The sequence below is a fragment of the Anas platyrhynchos genome, chromosome 3 (assembly GCF_047663525.1).
Source record: "Anas platyrhynchos isolate ZD024472 breed Pekin duck chromosome 3, IASCAAS_PekinDuck_T2T, whole genome shotgun sequence".
Taxonomy (NCBI): domain Eukaryota; kingdom Metazoa; phylum Chordata; class Aves; order Anseriformes; family Anatidae; genus Anas; species Anas platyrhynchos.
In genome coordinates this window covers 30,466,793-30,484,997 of record NC_092589.1, presented here as the reverse complement: position 1 = coordinate 30,484,997, position 18,205 = coordinate 30,466,793, and the positions used below count along the sequence as shown (strand labels likewise).

The 18,205-nt window shown below is 35.7% G+C and overlaps 1 protein-coding gene across 3 annotated transcripts in view; it reads left to right on the top strand.

Moving 5' to 3' along the window:
• Nucleotides 1-18,205, top strand: part of AKT3 (AKT serine/threonine kinase 3) — a 152,896-nt gene that overhangs the window by 62,462 nt on the left and 72,229 nt on the right. For 2 of the 3 annotated variants that reach the window (XM_027453844.3, XM_027453846.3), the window contains exon 3: nt 16,860-16,985. In XM_027453844.3, the coding sequence (XP_027309645.1) occupies nt 16,860-16,985 (126 nt within the window). Of the gene's footprint in view, nt 1-2,495; nt 2,572-16,859; nt 16,986-18,205 lie in introns of all 3 variants that reach the window. The other variant, XM_021271259.4, reaches the window with a different exon arrangement.

Genomic DNA, 18,205 nt, shown 5'->3' with positions numbered 1-18,205 from the left:
TTCGTTTGCTAAATTATGTAATTGGCGGTGTTTAACGACAATGCAGTGTTACTTCCTGTAGTGTGCGGAGTGTTGCTGGGTTAAGAATTAAAACGTTGTGTTGGTGGTAGCACAAATACAGATTTTGAGAGAGAGAGAGAGACTAAAAGTTTCATTTAAGCCACTGTTCATTCTCCTTGAATGAAGGCAGAGGTTATTACTGTTTCTGCACTTTTCCTACCATAAGGAGCAAACGTGTGTAAAGGATGCAACTGGGCAGCACGATCATCCTTTTGCAAACAGAGGCCACAGTAAGAAGATACATGTCTTGTGCTTTGGTGCATGTACAATTAACAATAGATAGTCATGCAGCCGTCCTACTTGTTACCCACATGAATACAGCATTTAAACAGATGCCTAATGTGCCAGAGAGAGGGGGAAATTTTTAGAACAGTATCCAGAGGTTGTTTTCTTTCTACTCTTCATCGTATCTAGCAGATGCTGCTAATGAATGAAGGAGGAGGTTGAGCTAAACCCTGTCTGGAACGCATGCCTGTGGCCACTTCATGCAGATTCCAGTAAGAACATGACTTCCAGGCTGATGGGGTCAGTGATATGATTTGATGGGACACTGTCCTATTCCTTCTCTCACCTCCCCATTTGATATCCCCCTCCTTCTCCCTCTTCTCCAACTCCCCCCCCCCCCCCCCCCCTTTTTTCTTCGTGTTGTACAAGTGAGCTGCACAACTGGTATATCAGATCAGTAAAACCAATGGGCTGCAGGATCCAAAGGGTGAGGAAAAAAACACACGCCAAACCCTACAAAAACAGCATCTGCACTTTTCTGAGGTGTATGGTTGGAACTGGAGGAATCTGCGAACAGACTTATTTCAAGAGAATGAAAGCTTCTAGGGGGCCAGAGTGTTTCTATAGTTTACTCATTCTTGATCACTTGGTCCGACCTTATTCTGCTCCGTACAGAGATAAAAAGTACATCAGAGAATAGCCAGATCTCTGGGAAATGGCCCTCCCCTTAATCATCTCAGATTGTCTGGAGAGGGCTTGCTGTCTGTAACCAATAATCATGTCACTAAATTTCAGTCATTCCCTATCAAACATGTGATCTGTTGGTACAAGATCAAGCTGTCACTGAAAACTAAATAGTCTTGGTATAAAATTTAACTGAATTAAAGTGTAGGCAGTCAGAAGACAAGCTTTTGTTGAAACTGTTTCAGCTGTGCTGCTGCTACTTGCTATTCTTATATGCACACTTGATAAACAAAAAAATGGAAGACTTTTAGGACAGAGGAGATGAAAAAATTCTGTCTGTTTCACTGATGGTGAACTCAAATTCCCTTGGGATCTTAGCACAGAAAAATGCATCAGCATCATAACGGGCACTCATCTGCAGCACGACCCCCAGAAGACAAAGCAACGTTTTACCTCTTGGGATTAACAAACATGTGTGAGCTTTAGTACGGTTGTTTGGTAGTCAGGTGATAGACTGCCCATATGTCCTCATACCTAATTCTGGTATTAGATTTGTTTCTCTTTGAAATACTAGGTAGAAGAATAGATTTATTCCGTCGTCATTTGTTCCAGTTTTTAACTCATAAATACAAAATTTTAAAAGATGTTTTAAGAAGTTCTGTATCTAAATCTCTTTTTCTCACTTGCAAGCTTTTCTTGGCAAGGCTTTTTCTTCATTTGATGAAGTTTACTGGGGTCATGTAAAAATGCTTATAGAATATAGGTGGCTTGTATCAAATGAATCTTACTATTTCTGTTCTCTACATACCAAGGTGAATGTTTACGAGTTCTTCAGGCACCTGCACAGTTGGAATCCATTCCCAAAGGGCAGCATGGCACTTCTGGTGGTGCCATGTTTCCCAGCTGCACAGCGAAAAGGGAGAGAAGCAAGTTTTTTTTTTCAGTTGCCTAAAACCTTAATCTAAGTGAACAAATATCCCCATCTTTTTAAAACTCTGCCTCTAAATTTTTTTTCTGGGTGTTTGGACTGACCACTAAAGTGAGGATTTCTTGACTCAGGTGCTCTGTTAACACCCAGATGTAAGAAAAGTAATTGAGTAGTTAGTGTTTTGGAGTGGGGAAGATAGAAGAAAATATTTTTCTCCAAAGTACAATGAAGTTGAAAGGTTTATAATACTTTATCATTAGCATTATAGTACTCTGAGGAAGTTAAAATTTGTAGGACGTTTCAAGCAAAGGAGAAGATGTGAATGTTACATCAATGTTATGTGAACATCATTATTAAAGCCTGATGGAAGCATAAAGTATAGGTTTCCCCTCATTCTTACATGATTTTCTACATCCATTATAGATCAGATCCTGATAGTGTATTTCAGATACATAGACTATTTAATCTACTATTTTTTAAAGGGAGCTGCAACCATGATTCTTTAGAGAACTCTGTAATTCATTAAAATAAAAACAAAATACACAACTACCTCTAATAAATGTTTTGATTAAAATGGACGTTTCTGAACCTTCTACAGACAATACCCGCTCAGATGTGACAGCATTTGTGACATCACCAGTACAGACTATCACAAGGATTTTGAAGTCAGTGTTGTAAGTCAGTTTCCATTTTGTTTTTATTAATTAGAAAATTGTGCTATTTGCTTTCTAGAGGAAAAAAAAATCCACTAAAACCATACCAAATTGGTTTTGTTAATTTAATATTAATGCAAATATATTTTGGAAGATTACAGTTCCTTATTGATCCCTATTATTTTGGTGTCACAAATGTTAAATATTTGGTGTCAGTTAATAACTGTATATATAATCAGTCTGAATTTCAGGAAGGCCAGTTTTAGGAAGAGATTATCACAGTTTTCTCTTGTATAAAGTTTGCCTTTGGCATTGAATAAAATAATTTGAGTTTGCCGGGATCTATTTCAGGTAGTCTGATAAAATATTAGATTACCCTTAGTGTCAAAATTATTTTGGAGGCTAAATCAGTAAAAACCGTTCAGTAATTCAGATTAGAAAAAAACATATACTTGTAGTAGAGAAACCACAAGATGTGCATGTTAGTGAAAAACAGTAACAAACATTATCCTGAGTTTACCACATTTGGTTAGTTAAATTTATGTGTCTTACCTAGCTCAGTCATTTTTCAGTTCCACCTTGGGGCTGGAATTTGGGGGTTCCTAGTTAAAAGCTCTGTTTTTAAAACGTTCAAAAAGAGTGTTTGAAAATGAGGCAAAATTTTTGTACTAGTAAAACTGCAGGTTCAAGAATTTCACATTTCTGCTCACGAGCAAAGCTTTCTTTTAATTCAGAGGAGTGGAAAAACTAAGCCTTTACAAGCATTTCACTTGCCTGAACCTTTATTCCAATTGTAATATAACAAAATCATGCAAGATAAAATATTGTAAAATATGTATATTAAAATTAAACTGTATTGTGATTCATATGTGGGTGTTAGGAGCAGTTTTATTCATTCTAAGGCAGTTAAATATTTTAGAAATATGTAGAATCCTGTGGTTAAAAACTGGAGGTTTTTTTTTTTTATATACATATAGTTTCGATTGCATTAATTATAGTCTGCAAGTTTAAGAAAATATGTTACTGACCAAGTTCTCATCTTCTTTGTGCTGTTTCTAGTATAGGAATTACTGCATGGCTAACTCAAAATATCAATTTGCACTGGGATCTCTGTGTTGCTAAGATTTTGTTGACATCATTAAATTGTAATTGCTACTTCACAAATACATGTCAAAGTACTTTATTTCAAGTGATTTTTCACATTGAGAATTTTAAGTGAATTTTCAGTTATTTGCCTGAGTAGAAGGATTCGTGCATACTCTTTAAAGCTAACAAAATTTTTTATCTATAATTTTTGTATATACACGTATGAATAAGGTTGTCAGGATATATTCTGACACAGGTCAGAATAGACTTTGTTTATATAAAATGTGAAGTTGTATTAGGGAATTTCTTGGATTAACATTGTGTCAGCGGTAGCATCATTGCTTAATGATGCAGTTGATCTTGGAAATTTGAATCATTCAAACCTGCTTTTGTAGCTTAACTGGAAAACAAGAATTGCAATCACGTGGTCACGTGGTAGACCAGCACTCCAATAAATCATTAATCTTTCAGAAGTTCATGCTGATGCCTCCTCTTTTCCCTTGCATCTTTCATGCCTCCAGCCTATTGTTCCCCTGTTTCTCCTTTGTGCAAATACTCGTTATACAGTGAGCTGAAATAGGTCAAAACTTTTTTTTTTTTTTTTTTTTTGGGTGTGCTTCTGGTGAGATGATTTTGTAGCTGTGTCTCAGCTGCATGGGCTGGCTCAGCTGACACAGTGAAGTGGGACATGGGGTGCACAGCACACTTCCTTCACACATATTCCTTGCTATCCCAAGCACGTTGTGCTGGTGGTAGGTTGCACATAAAATGACCCAAAGTGGCCAAGGACTGGGACTTTCATTTGCTGTCAGCACTGTCTGGCTGAGTAGCAGATTCGCAATAGGACAGAAATACATCGCAGTTAAAAGGAACAATCTGCCTCTGTCGAATGTTTACTCCAATTTCCTCAACGTGAGACTTCCTTTCAAAAAAAAAAAAAAAGTGTCCACACGAGTTTGAAGATTCCTTACAGCACTGAAGGAGAGGCTTGATTTTTCTAAAGGTGCGAAGAGATACTGGGTGCTGAGTGGCTGCATTGTAATGGTGCAGACTTCAGCTGTAACTGTAGGTGCTGGATGCTTGAAAATCCACTCTTGAACCCTTCTGAAAATTCGTTCTTTTCAGATAACTGGTATTCTGCTGTTGGTCATTTGTAACATTAAATCCTATAGCCATAGACCTTTCTTTGAAAGTGAAGCCTAATCTAGTCATTCTCTCCTCTCCTCTGTAACTCCGGTGATTTTTTTGTTTGGTTGGTTTTGGTGTATTTTGTCTCTGAAGCCCTTCAGTTCTCTTGTAATTATTATTATTTTTAAATATAGTCAGCAGAACTGTAATTGTTTATCATGAAATGATAATATTTTCAGTGTTCCTAAAGTTGTGTACCTTTAAAATGATAACATTTGATATTCTTTCTTTACAAAGCTGCACACTTAAGCAATGGTTACATTAATTGGTGGTTAATTTAAAACTATACACCTTGTATGAGTATTGAAGATTGTTCCTGTATTTATTAATTTCAGTAATTCTTCAGTGCTTTTCATCTCAGCTCACTGGAATAGCATTGCCACTCAGAAATGCTTCACATTCTTAGTAGTCTTGAACAGTTTTACTGCCTTGCAGTACGTACAGTGGTGATTCCAGGTCACTGATGTACATATTAACTAAAAATGTTCCTATAAAAGAACTATAGAGCATTAGTAATTGAAGTTTGACCATATGATCCTGCTTAGCCGTCTTTCTTTTACCCAGTTTCCCATTTCTATTTTGTTTTACCACACAGCTTTTTTTTTTCTTCTCCACAGAGCTACTGTTTCTTTAGACTTATTAAATGCTTTTTAGAAGTTGAAATAAATTGTGTCAGTTAGTCTTTGTCCATTTTATTTTCTTGACGTTTTAGAAGAAATCCCTTAGGTACGATGGGCATGATTTTTCTACTGAAAGGCAGTGCTGCTTTGTTTATCTTCTGTCAGTTTGCATTAGTTAAGAGTATGATTAAAAACAGAATTATAAACAGTTTTCTTAGATTACCATCCAGCCAATTGACTTGAAATTTTGGTTTTTGGTTCTTCTTTGGGGGAGGGAGTTCTTCTCTGTTCATTGCCCTAAGACACCTTAGCCCCTAGCAAGCTGCTCAAATACCTCATTTTTGATCTAGAGGCAGTGAAAATATTTGTCTGTTACCTGGAAAGGCACAAAGAAGATTTCTGTTGTTGTCTTCTGAGGTGAAGGCTAATAGAAAGACACCCTTCTGGTTCTTTGCAAATACCAGGATCCTCAGTTGCAGACTTTGTGTCTGGTTAATTTTTCATCAAATTTGCGTCTTTTCCTCTGCAAATTTTATTTTCCTTGCTTGGAAGTTCACTACATTTCATTTTCTATAAACAGCACCTCTAAGATTTATTGGTCTTGCCACTGAAATACAGCGTTTTCTTTAAATAAAGAAACCTACATTTTCCCAGCTTAGTTCAGCTGGTTCCTTATCTTCTGTGCTTTCCATCTGATTTGGTGGCATAAGCAGGGTGAAAAGGTGGAAGTGTGTGGCAAAGAGTGAGCAGACCCAGAGGGTTGAATGGTATATTTTCATGATTTTGAAGATTCTTGTGAATGAAGTGTTTGAATTACTAACAAAAATACTGGAAAATACGATCAGGAAGAAAATAGGGGACGAAAACGGGGGGGTGGACTTGAAGTCTATGTCTCCCTGCCATGCCACACTCCGAAGTTTAGTTTCAGCATGTTAAGTTTATGGAGCAATTCCTTTACCAAGTAGGATGGAACTTAAGTGTTTTGGGGTTTCCCTTAAATGCTTCTTGAATTAATTCCTCTCTCTTCTCCTACACGGATGACAAGGGAAATGTGTCCTGCTTGTGCATTTTAGAGTCAACTGTATCAAGGAGTACTGGTGTCAATAAATTACTTCTCTGAACCTTATTATGTATGATATTTAGCCAGTTTGACAGAAATAAAAAAAAAAAATCCTTGAAGTGGACACTATTTAAATTTGGGGGCATGGGATTTTCTGCAATTAACTAGATTGCTACGGTAGGCCAATATATTAAGCTCAGGCAGTTTTGTTGCTAATTACACACAACTTCTCTGGAGTATCGGATATTCAGATCCATTTTATGAATATGGTAGAGAGAATAACAACTGTAAAACAAAGCACTGTGCATGTAAGTGACTGTTAGCGTGTATTTCAGAAGGGATAAATGCTCACCATATGGTACAATTACTGTGTCCAAGTTTTCAAATTAGCTTCTCTCATCCTCCTTATTACTGTCTTTAAAAAGAGAGGAAAAAAACCCAACATGATTTATCTACTCTGCAGCAGAACTCTTGACGCAAAACAGCAGCCCAGTTCTGTCCAGTTTTTTTTTCCTAGCATAATAGAGGCTGTCGGACTTTTTTATACTAATTACTGTGTGAGCCTCAGATGAACCCCCTTCAATTCACAGGGCTTTGTTAAGGGAGGAGCTGTCAATGTGTCTGCCCGTTTGCAGCTGTGCTGTGGCTTTAGCTTGCTTAACATTATGCTGCTTTTTAGACTTGACAGAAGGGATTTTTTTTTTTTTTTTTTTTTTTTTTTTTTTATTAAGGCAAAGCAGCCTTGTAGCGAAATGGTTTAAGCAGCTGCATTGTGGGGAAGCACAAAGAAGTTATTATTGTGTCTGTTTAGGGGGGTCGGATGGAGGGGGGAGATATTCGGCTGCTGTTGATGCCGATTGTTGACTTGCCATCTGCCAGATAGGGAGAAGAAAAAAATGACAGCTCCAGCAGGGTGTTCAAGAGGTTGTTTGGAGAGACGCATAAACATGTGCAGATGTCGAACTGAATAATGGCAAGAACTTGAGACGGTTTATGATGCTGCTGTTGTGTGTGCATATACAGAATGAATGTATGTGGAGATTTGGTTAGGAGGAGGGTACATATTAATTATCATTGTCCCCCACCGCCTCCTTTACTTCTGTTAATTAGTTCAGGAGTTTAATATCTTCCCTCCTTCCGTTGTTTATTCCTAAAAAGAGCCTTTTCTTGCAGCAAAGAAAACTTCTGATTTCTCCATGTGGTGGATTTAAAGAAAAAAAAAGTCTTGATAAATTTGGTACTTGGAGAAGTAGAAAGAATAACGCAGTTATTTCAGTCTCAGACATTTGGTGGACAGGTGCTACACAAGTTCTTACGTAGCTTTGTCTACCTCAAGACTGACGCATTGCATACCCTTACTACTGCATCCTGAGCTTTTCTTATGCAGACATTGCCAATCGGTGATTGTCTGGCATATAGTAGACAAATAAATGCTAGGGGTTAGCATGAGATTAGCAACTAATTTTCTCTTTCAGTTGATCTTATTTTCAATTTTTTTTTTTCTCCAAAGGCAAGGAGCTGGTCAGCCATAACTTGTGTATTTTCCTGTTTGACAGTTCCAAATAAAAAATAATAAAAAATCGGATCACTATATAGGAGTATGGTTTTCTTTCCTTCTCTAAAATCCTTTCTTATTTCTTGTTTGGTGAGTGCTTTTCAATATGAGTTTCCAGGATAATGTGAAAGAAGTATGAAAATGGATACAAACATGAAAGGAAATTAAGCTTGCCCCAAAAGGCTAAAGGAAAGCAATATCTTATCCAGATGATTTAGTTTAAAAATGCAAAAGGGAACTTGTAAGCCTTATTTATTTTTCTTAAATATTATGTGCAAATTCAGCAATCTGATATCTGTATTGAATTGAAAAGTGGAGAATGAAATAGTGGTTGAGGTGTACTGTAGCTCTGCATTGCAGATTGTCTTCCAGTTACTAGTATATATCAGGGATTTTTGGTTAGTCACAATATGCCTTAAATATTACCAGAATGAATCTAACCACTGTTTAACCCCAAGATTTCCTCCCCACCCTCCCAATTTTCTTAAGTCTTCCATCTTAGATCATTGATAACAATAACTTTTTATGGGAACATTTCATGTTTCCTCTTACCATCATCTTGTCTAAGCAGAAAAAGTCAATTTTGGATTATGTTTACAACTGAAAATTTAGGTGTGACTGCTTCCTACCCAAGTACTGACTTCTGCACCTGAATCTAGACGCAGGTCAGTGGCACTGCAGATGGTGAATTGCTTTTTGCCCGTTACCTGGGTTGTTGGTTCTTCTCTACAGAAATGTTCCATTTGCTGTCGTGTCATGGCTTGTGTGAAGCTCAAGGTACTCTGGGCAATCCTGTGTCGTTGTTTATCATGATTTCATGCACCCAAAGAGTTTTTAAGTAAATCCTGAAGCATACAGTGGTAACAAAAATGTTCTTTCAGCTCAAGCATATTGAGGAATGTTTCTACGTGTCTCAGGCTGATTGTTTACAAATGATGTGGGCTGAATGGTAAAATGAAAATGTTGACCTTAATGGTGTGCTTGAGGAAAAAATTCAGATGAATGATGTTAGTGCTCGTTTTTTGGCACCTGATAAGGTCTTAGGCTATGAGCATATCTAGTGACAAGCATAAAGTTTAGAGGAGCTATTTTAAAATTATTGTGATGTGCCAGTTGTAAAAGTGAGACGGTTTGCTTTGAAAAAACATGCTAGGAAGTATACCAGCTTTAAGAGGGGTAAGACAGTTTTTGACAACACAATAATCTGTCAATGAAACTCAACTCAATGATAATACTATTGTCAAACTTATCATACTCTTTTTGCAAACAATGGAAAGTTTTGAGGTTTCTTGCGTAAACTAGAGTTGGCTGTTATACAAAAAGTTGTAAGTAGGGAATATTAAGAGGATGTTTAATTCAACATAGGTACATGTAAAAAATCATTTACATTTTATTATCTTATTTAATAGATATATTTCTACCAAGTACATCTATTTAAATCATTACTGCCGCAGCTATCTTTTTCAGTGTAATTTATAGATAAATATTTGTATGCTTGTTCTACTCTTAAAATACTTGCAACATCTAAAAAAGGTCTTTTGGTCTACTAGTACTTGACAAAAAAAAAAGGAAAGTCTTATGTTTTCTGTTATACGGTCTACTAATTAGTGCCGATAGTTCTGTATAAAAAAAATATAAATATTTAAAAGTACTGAGAACTTGAAGTTTTTTTTTTTTACCAATACAAAAATCCTGTGAGACTACTTTTTTTTTAAATTGCACTTAGTACAAATACATCTCAATACTATTAAAAGCTACAAAACTCCTTTTAGAAGCAGCTGAATACTGTAGCATTTTGTGCTTTGATACTATAAAACCATAAGCAAGAGAGAGACTTAAGAAATGTGAGCAGTGTCCCCAAATGTTTCCAGCATGGGTTGCCACTCTTGAATAGCAGACATTTAGAAAATATTGATCTCCTTTGTTGTTCAGGGATGTCAATGCAATCCAGTACCATGTTATTCCAGACGGTATGTGCTAATATCAACTTCTATTTAATTTATTTATTGTTCTAATTCTTATCCTTTAAGAATGGAGGGGAAGTGAGAGTGATGTTGAAATTGGCAAGTTTTTCTTCCTGTTGGCTCAAAATGGACATGGTAAAGGTCAATTCTCAATTTGTCAGGATGTCAGATAACTTTGTATTTCTGGTACAGGTTTCTAAAAGGACAAAATTTTGTGCATATCAAAATTGAGTATGAATTGCTACCATTTATTTTCCATGAGATGCCAAAACACATCGGTAATTTTTAGATACCCATTTAGAAAACTGCTTGCCATTTGAATAGTGGCATGTCTGTCTTTTACGGAATATTTTCCTCTTGATTTTTATATATTTTAAAGGAAAGATTATTAATGCAACAGAAAAAGGTTGAATAAACAACAGGAGCTGAAGTAGGGTTGCATTTATACAAGACAGGACACTAACTCACTCCAGTAGTCGTAATGAGATGATGAGGGTGGGTAGTGATGTGAGCCCTGGTGAAACTCTCACTCACTTTTGTAGGTTGCATTCAAAACCTGAGAGGAAGCAAGCCCAGTAACAGAAGCAGGGAAGAACTTCCCACTGAGAAACTCAGTTCTTCTTGTACCTGTATGTGCAGATAAGCACACTGAGACCATGGAGAGTTTCTTAGTGCCTCCACCCTACGTGGTGACTCCATCTCTGCTTGGAACTTGCCTGCCTTACCTGTAGCAGCCCTTAGTTTTGATCACAACCTACTGTTGCTTCAGAAAAAATCCTGATCCTTTTGTTTGCCAGCTCTTCAGTACATCTTGGCTGGCATAAGGGAGAGCGTTGTGTCTGCTTTCTTCTTCTCTTGCTCAGCTGAGTAACTTCTAGAGCATGTTCCTGAGCCTGCTTGCTGCATTATGCAAAATCATAGCATCCGTGTAGTTTCCACTGGTTTCTCACCACACAGCTGTGAAGAGCGGAGCATAAATTGACCAGTCTTTGTAACTTCGTTGGGTGGTTGAGATGTCATAAAAAAGTTCAAGTGCTTTGAACTGTCCATATCACAGCATTTTGCTTACGCTGGTATCCAAACCTCATGTTTGGAACCATTGCCCAGTTTGTAGGAAGTGTAATGGAAGCTTAGCTGTGGTATACACTGATGCCCATGTATAGCATGAAATGCTATATACTATTTTCTTCTTGTGACTGAAAAAATTCATTTGTCTACTGTAAGTACAGATGTGCTCAAAATGTCACTTAGTGAACTGTGGGAAAACAGCATGAATAAATAATCATTGTGTTGTGGTATAAAAGAATCAAAAAATTTTAGTTCCAAATTCTGCTCTTCTTTGAAGTGCTGGAAAATTCTTGAGTTAGCATGTAATAAAAAAAAAAAAAAAAAGATTTAAAAATGCTAATGCATGTTCAAAAAAAAATAGTTTCACTTTTTTTTTTTTGGCATGCAGTAAGATTTTTGTCAAACCTTTTGCATGATGGTATACTTACATACATTGTATTGAAGAGCATATATTGAATCATGAGGACAGGTATATCTTTTAGCTTTTTAAAACATTTATTTTTTTACAGTAGCTTTGAACTGTGTTGCAAATTTGTTGTCATTAAATCACAAGTGAGTAAATATTAAACAGGAGTGCTTGACTTTCACTAGTGTCTACAGACTTAGTCAAATAGTCTACTGCTGCTTCTAATCGTGCGTTAGGTAACACTGCCCTCAGAGGGCCAAGGTAAGTAAATTCAATCTCAGAACCACTGGCATTACTTCTGATATTTTACTTGACCTGGCATTAATTACAGTTGTTTCTTTTAAAGAAAAACTGCATATGCCTATAGTTATTTTTTAAAAGTTTATTTACTATAATTTTGTTCTTAGACACATTCACTTTTTTTTCCCCCAACTATTTATTAAATGCTAGTGCAGGGGAACTATGGTCTGATTTAACACAGAAGTGCCTCTTAAAGGAAAAAAAAAAAAAAAAAAGGAGGAGAGAACCATATTTGTATATTATTTCTGTTAAAGCCATTTTTGTAAATTGGTGACACAGACGAGAGGCAGATTTTTGGTGTTCTCTGCTTGGAGGGCTTTTTTTTTTTTTTTTTCCCTTCCCTTAAATCTCACTTATGTCTGTGTGGCAGCTGTTGCTTCTTTTAAGGAAGCAAGTTTTTGAACTCAGGTTTCTGTTGCTTATCAGCACTGTATATTAAAGACATTTCCTTCACACCTCTAAAACCATTTACATATTAAAAAATGTAGATGTTTTGCAAAAGTGATCTTTTAAAACTTACAGTTTTTTTTTTTTTTTTTTTTAATAATGAGATTAATTTGGCTTTACTAAGTAAGTTTTCGAGAATTTCTAATTTTCCATATGCTGGGGATTACAAATGGATGAGGCTAAAAACTGCAACCATTGAATGCAACTTGAAGTGTGTGTTTGAAGAGATGATTTGAGTCCTCAGGTGAAGTGAAAAAATTGCAAACTTAGAGTGATATGGTTAATCTAATGTGGGTTTGTTGAACACTCACATGGTTTCTTAGAAAACACTTCTTTGTGAAGCTCCTCCGCAGTATCAAAACTACAAACATTGCATCACTAGAATAAACATATTTTCTGAAATGTCCTGAAGGCAGGATTCTTGTTACTATCTGTCAAAGGCAAAAAAAAAAAAAATCATTACAGTTGCAGTAGGCGAGTACAGAGCTAGCTGCAAGGGTCATGTTCTCTGAACAGACATTCTTTAAGTATTCTTTGTTATTGTTGTTATCCAGTGTATTTATTATTAAATCCAGCATTAGTTAAAGAGTTGCATTTTGTGAGGGTGCTTTTGCACAAAGATCAGATTGTATTTTCATGTGCCTCAAGAATGCTCTGCTGTATTATTTCCACTTTGGGGTGTATTCTGCTAGTAGCTATTAAAAAAGCACACCCCAACAACCTAAACCTGATTCTAAATTTGTATTGTGAATATGTATTTATTGTCTGTACATATTTGAGATACGCATTTTAGTGCCTCTTTTCTCAAGCAGCTTTAAAAACTTTGACAAGAATTAAAAACATGTATGTATTACTTGGCTTTCTTTGCTGTGGTGGTTGAAATTAGAGACCTCTTCTTACAGTCTAATAAATAGATTCTATGAGTACATGTTTTTCAACTTAGAAGGGTGTAAATTTAAGCAAAATAATAATTTAGCTTACATTAACTCAGCAGGAAGTCGGGTACAAACTGATTAATTCTCTGTGGCAGATCCACTGCTTTTTTAAGTACCACAGCTACATTTCATTAAATTGTCAGGCTGTCTTGTGTGTTGGTTAGCCTGTGTGGACTCCTTTCTCCTGGAATTTCTTTTCACTTGAATTACTGACTTTCCAGATGTAAACTTCTTGTTGTTTGTTTTTTGTTACTTTGTTTTTTGTTGTTTGTTTTTTGAGGTACTTGTTAAATGTACACCCCAGACATATTTAAAGTAATTAAATACTGCTTAAACTATGAAAGATGTTTTTGTTTTATTTGGGCTGGTAAGGTAGAAGTCATGAAAGTGTTTTTTCTTTCCAAATACTCTGTTGTGTTTCAGTGTTGGGTTTCTTATTGTTGTTATCTTGTGTTTGTTTTTTTTTGTTTTTGTTTTTTTTTTTCTTCCTCTTTTTGTATGGAGGATTTTTCTCTTTCAAAACATTCCAGTAAAAATGTCTATTAAGAAGTATGGACTAAAATATTTTTCTGTCGTTAAGCAAATCCTATAGAAGGAATGTGGTTATAAGAGAGCACCTAGAGTGCATCTTGAGAGCCATTAAACCACTTCAGCAGTTAAGTGAACTGCTTACTGATAGCACTGTTTACTTTGTTCTTCAAAAGTCTTCACCCATTTGTTAATTAAATTACAAAATAAATAAAAGGCAGATGATAAATATTCCTGCATAGGTGTTGAAGAGGGATTGGAATATTGGTCATTTCAAGGAAAAAATGGGTTATATATTTGTGTATGTGCATGAGTTTGTACAGATGCCCTGAAAAAGGGGTGTTTACTGATTTCATCTTGGGGAACCATTTAGGAGAAACATTCTTCAAAGAAAAATGTCTGTGAAAGAAATATACAGGATTCTTATGAAGCTATAGCTATTGCTTTTAAACTGCGTGTCCTGTGTCTGGCTATAGTTTGCAGGGTGAAGGCAGAGGTACAGTTGTGCTCATGGATAAGCTGGTACTTATTTTTCATTCAATTATTTATATCTTCCTGTGATTAACTTTTGTCCAAAGTGCCTAACTCTCTTCAGAAAAGCTTGGAAGTAGTAGACTCTTCTAACAGTTTTTCTCTGGGCAGGATGTCAACTGCATAACTGACTAGATGATCAAAAATCTGTTCAGTCTTCTGATTAAGAGACTGAGTACCTAGCAGAAGCTAAACGTGATCTTAAATGTTGCCCTAAGAAGAGAAGGGAGTAAGTGATGGAGAAGTATGCACTGCATCTCTTAAGAGCAGGTGTATGTAAGTTAGTGATGGTTTCTGTTTTTTCCTGAGGTGACTAATTAGTGTGCTTACCTTGTCATCCCTAATTCTGAGAGTCCAGTCTGCGTATCTCCCTGTCCAGTTTATTCCTCACAGAAAGGAGGACTTTCTTTAAAACCTGAACCTTTGAGCTGGCTTGGGTGTACTGGTGTTCTGTCCAAACTGCCCTTGAGCAAATCTTCTTCTATTAGACACCTGCCTCCCAGTGAATGCACCTTCCAGAGAAGACTAAGATCTTGATAGGTTTTAAATCAACTAACAGGGGCACTGTCTGTCATAGCAGTCTCCTAGAAACAAGTAAGATGTAGTGTATGAGAACCTTACAGAAGATTGTCATTATGATCTGCTTAACCTTAAGGAAGTGACAAGGCTGCTAATATTTTTAAAACTCATACTGGATGAACTGATATGTAAGGTTTTGCTTTGGCTTCAATTCTTGAGTCCAGGCAGATATCAGCAAAAAATGGAACATGTATTTCATGGAACATATTTAAAATGTTCTTAGAGTCATACTTTTCCTTAGGCCTATGATTATCTTGTTTTCAAATATTCAGAAAACTTAATTCAAGTAACATATTCACCTTTTTGTATAATTATACAGTTTTTGCACTTTTTTTTTTTGGGGGGGGGGGGGGAGGGAGGAAGGGGGGGAGGGGGCTTACTTTTATTTGAGCAGGGATTTCCCATTCTGAAATCAATTTAGACCAGCAGTATCAGCGTGGATGTTCCCAGCTGAACTAGCACCAAAGATTTAAGATAGAAAGCTTTGGGTCAATACAAATGTAATTAGTGCTGTATATCTGCTCTATTTTTTGGTCACATTAAGTAACACTGAACTTTTTGAGTTTTCTCTCTACTTACGTGAAAATCTCTAGATAACAAAATCAAGCGGGTGCGTTGCTATCCAGAGATATGAATAACTAAAAGTTTTGCTACCGAGGGCCAGGAAACATAGATTAGCCTCTAATGGAGCAATCTCGGTGTAAATTTTTTTTAATGGGTGTAAATTTTTGTCTGACCTCTGAATTGTGTAAAAGCTGTGTAGCTACAGTTAGCAGGGTGCTGAGGTAATTAAGCACTACTCAAGGACTGAGTTTAGTCCAGGGACAGTGCAGCCTCTGGATTGTAGTCAGTTCTGAGCATTTTGCAAACTGAAAAATGGAAATAATTTTTAAGTTTTAGCCTTACTGAACTTAGAATTGTGTTTTTTAAGTTAATATGAGTAGGTCATGATTCTTATTTCATTGTGACACATTGCTGTAATCTTTCGAGTCTCAGAACAGTATTTTAGCATGCAGCTTACAAGTGTGTAATAAGTGGCAACTTCTAAGGACATTTGGAAATTCTGTGTTGGTACATACACTTTTTTTTACAATGGCTTATTTAAAATCTTACTAGATGCTTGTATGTATATTATTTGCTCTGTAGAGTTGAAAGAAATCAAAGATAGGGAAAGTTGGGCTGGTCTAAATGCACCTGTATTTACCTGAGTAATTACACATTAAAAAAATGAAGTTGTTGCTGAGATTTTGGTGTGGCATTATAAAATATTGCAATATTAAAGAGATTTTTCACCCTTAAATATCAAATAAATGACACTGATTAAGGTACCACCTCTGTGCTGTCCTGTTGTTTACATTGCGGTTTCTGAATGAATACCTTATGGCTTGCAGAACTTTCTGCTCAGACTGGGGTAGGAAGATAGTGGAGGTGATGAGTTTATGGGTAGACTTATCTTATAAAAGATTACTGGCTTCTGCTTTTTCTTCTTTATATATTCTTTTTGCTTTCAAGTATACTTGTTAAGTATGCTTTGTGTACATTCTTCATGACCTCCAGTCTTCTTACTGATAGATTATATTTTAAGGAACTTGATGTTTTTTGCCTCAGCAGGGTGAATGTTCTACCTTGTAGTAGTTGAGATTTATTTTTTTTATTAAAAGTTGAGCTGTAGTGCTTATTTTCACCTGTATCAAATTTCAGACTGTTTACAGGTATGAAAATGTAGGATTTGGAAGAGTATAGTATAATAAAATTTAGGTTTATGGAGTATTACTGTATAGTGCTTGTAGCTCCTTATTACAGAGGCATTATTCTATAGCCCAGGCTTACCATTGCAATTCCATTTTCTCTTCTTTTGGAGGGAGTTAAAGTTCCTTTAAGTTCCTTTGTAAATTGAAAACATCTGAAAAGATTTTGGTATAATTAATGTTAGACACTGATGATATGTTATGCTTTTTTAATATCAAAGTGTTGTTTTTTTTTTCTACAGTACTAATGAACGTGTTTTTTTTTTTTTTTTTTTTTTCCTTCTTCTTCTTTAGGAGAATATATAAAAAATTGGCGGCCAAGATATTTCCTGCTAAAGACAGATGGCTCTTTCATAGGCTATAAGGAGAAGCCCCAGGATGTGGATCTGCCATATCCACTCAACAACTTTTCAGTGGCAAGTATGTATTTCCAGTATTTATTATTCTCTCAGCATATTGACAAAATATCTGTTACATATTGCTTCATGTGGAGGTCAGAATTTATTGGTAACAGTACAAGTTTGATGCCACACGTCATGCTAGTCCCCCCTAATCTCATGTCCAGCTCTACAGGATATTTTTACAGATGGCATTAAAAATTTTACCATGGGTTGGTTTTTGAATATTTTTTTAAATCTAAGTCCTCAATTTTTATCTTTTTTTTTGTCTGAGGTGTCTGTAACTAACAATAACATTTGAGAAATGATTGCTATAAGAAGAAAATCCTTGGAAAGCTTACCTGTATTCAGATCATTGACCTCATTTTTTCTTTTTTTGGTAGTATCCCTGAATTCACTTGAAAACTCAAATTAATTAGAAAATTATCTAGACTGTCAAATGGCACAAAATCATGCTAAATTATTTATCTCTTGGATAATCAGGTAATCAGCTCTCCAGCCTGGTTAATCAGTAATTTTGAGCAATCAGACAATTTGCATATATTAGCAAAGCTATGAAGTATGTATCTGTTGGGTAAAGTGAAGACATTGTGATTTCTTCTTTTCCCAGAATGTTTCTAAGAGATCAATCTGTAGTTGTTTTTTTTTTTTTTTTTTTTCTTTTTTTTTTTTCATCTGGAAAAGTGAGATTGATATGAATGTTTCTGAACAGAAATTAAATTATATGTGGAGCTAAACTAATCAGGCAAAAAAATCTCCCATAATATAACTGTTTTGTATATCATAGCTAGAAACTTCCAAAAGAACACTAGAAAACCAGAAAACTTTATCAACTTCTTTGAAAATGTTTTTAGCATACTGCAATATAATAAATAGCAGCATTTAATTTTATAGGGGAGTACTGGAGCCACAAGAACGTGTACTTAGGGAATCTGGATACCCTTCCTCTGCATTGCTGAAGGTGGAACAAATTCTACCGAGACTGAATTTGCCTATTTTCTTGATAGGATTGTTCTTGAGATTGACTCAGCCAGTGTATACAAAGTAATTTGCACATTTTGTTATTAAAGAAATCATCTTGTGCTCCAAGCCCATGTCTTGTCCTACAACCAGAAGAGGAAAGCCTTGCATATTCTGATTATGACAGAAGTCTTCGAAATGGTATTGAGTATACAAGCCTTTTAATAATATTACAAGCCTTTTAATAAATATACAGGCCTTTTAATAATATTAGAGGCTCAT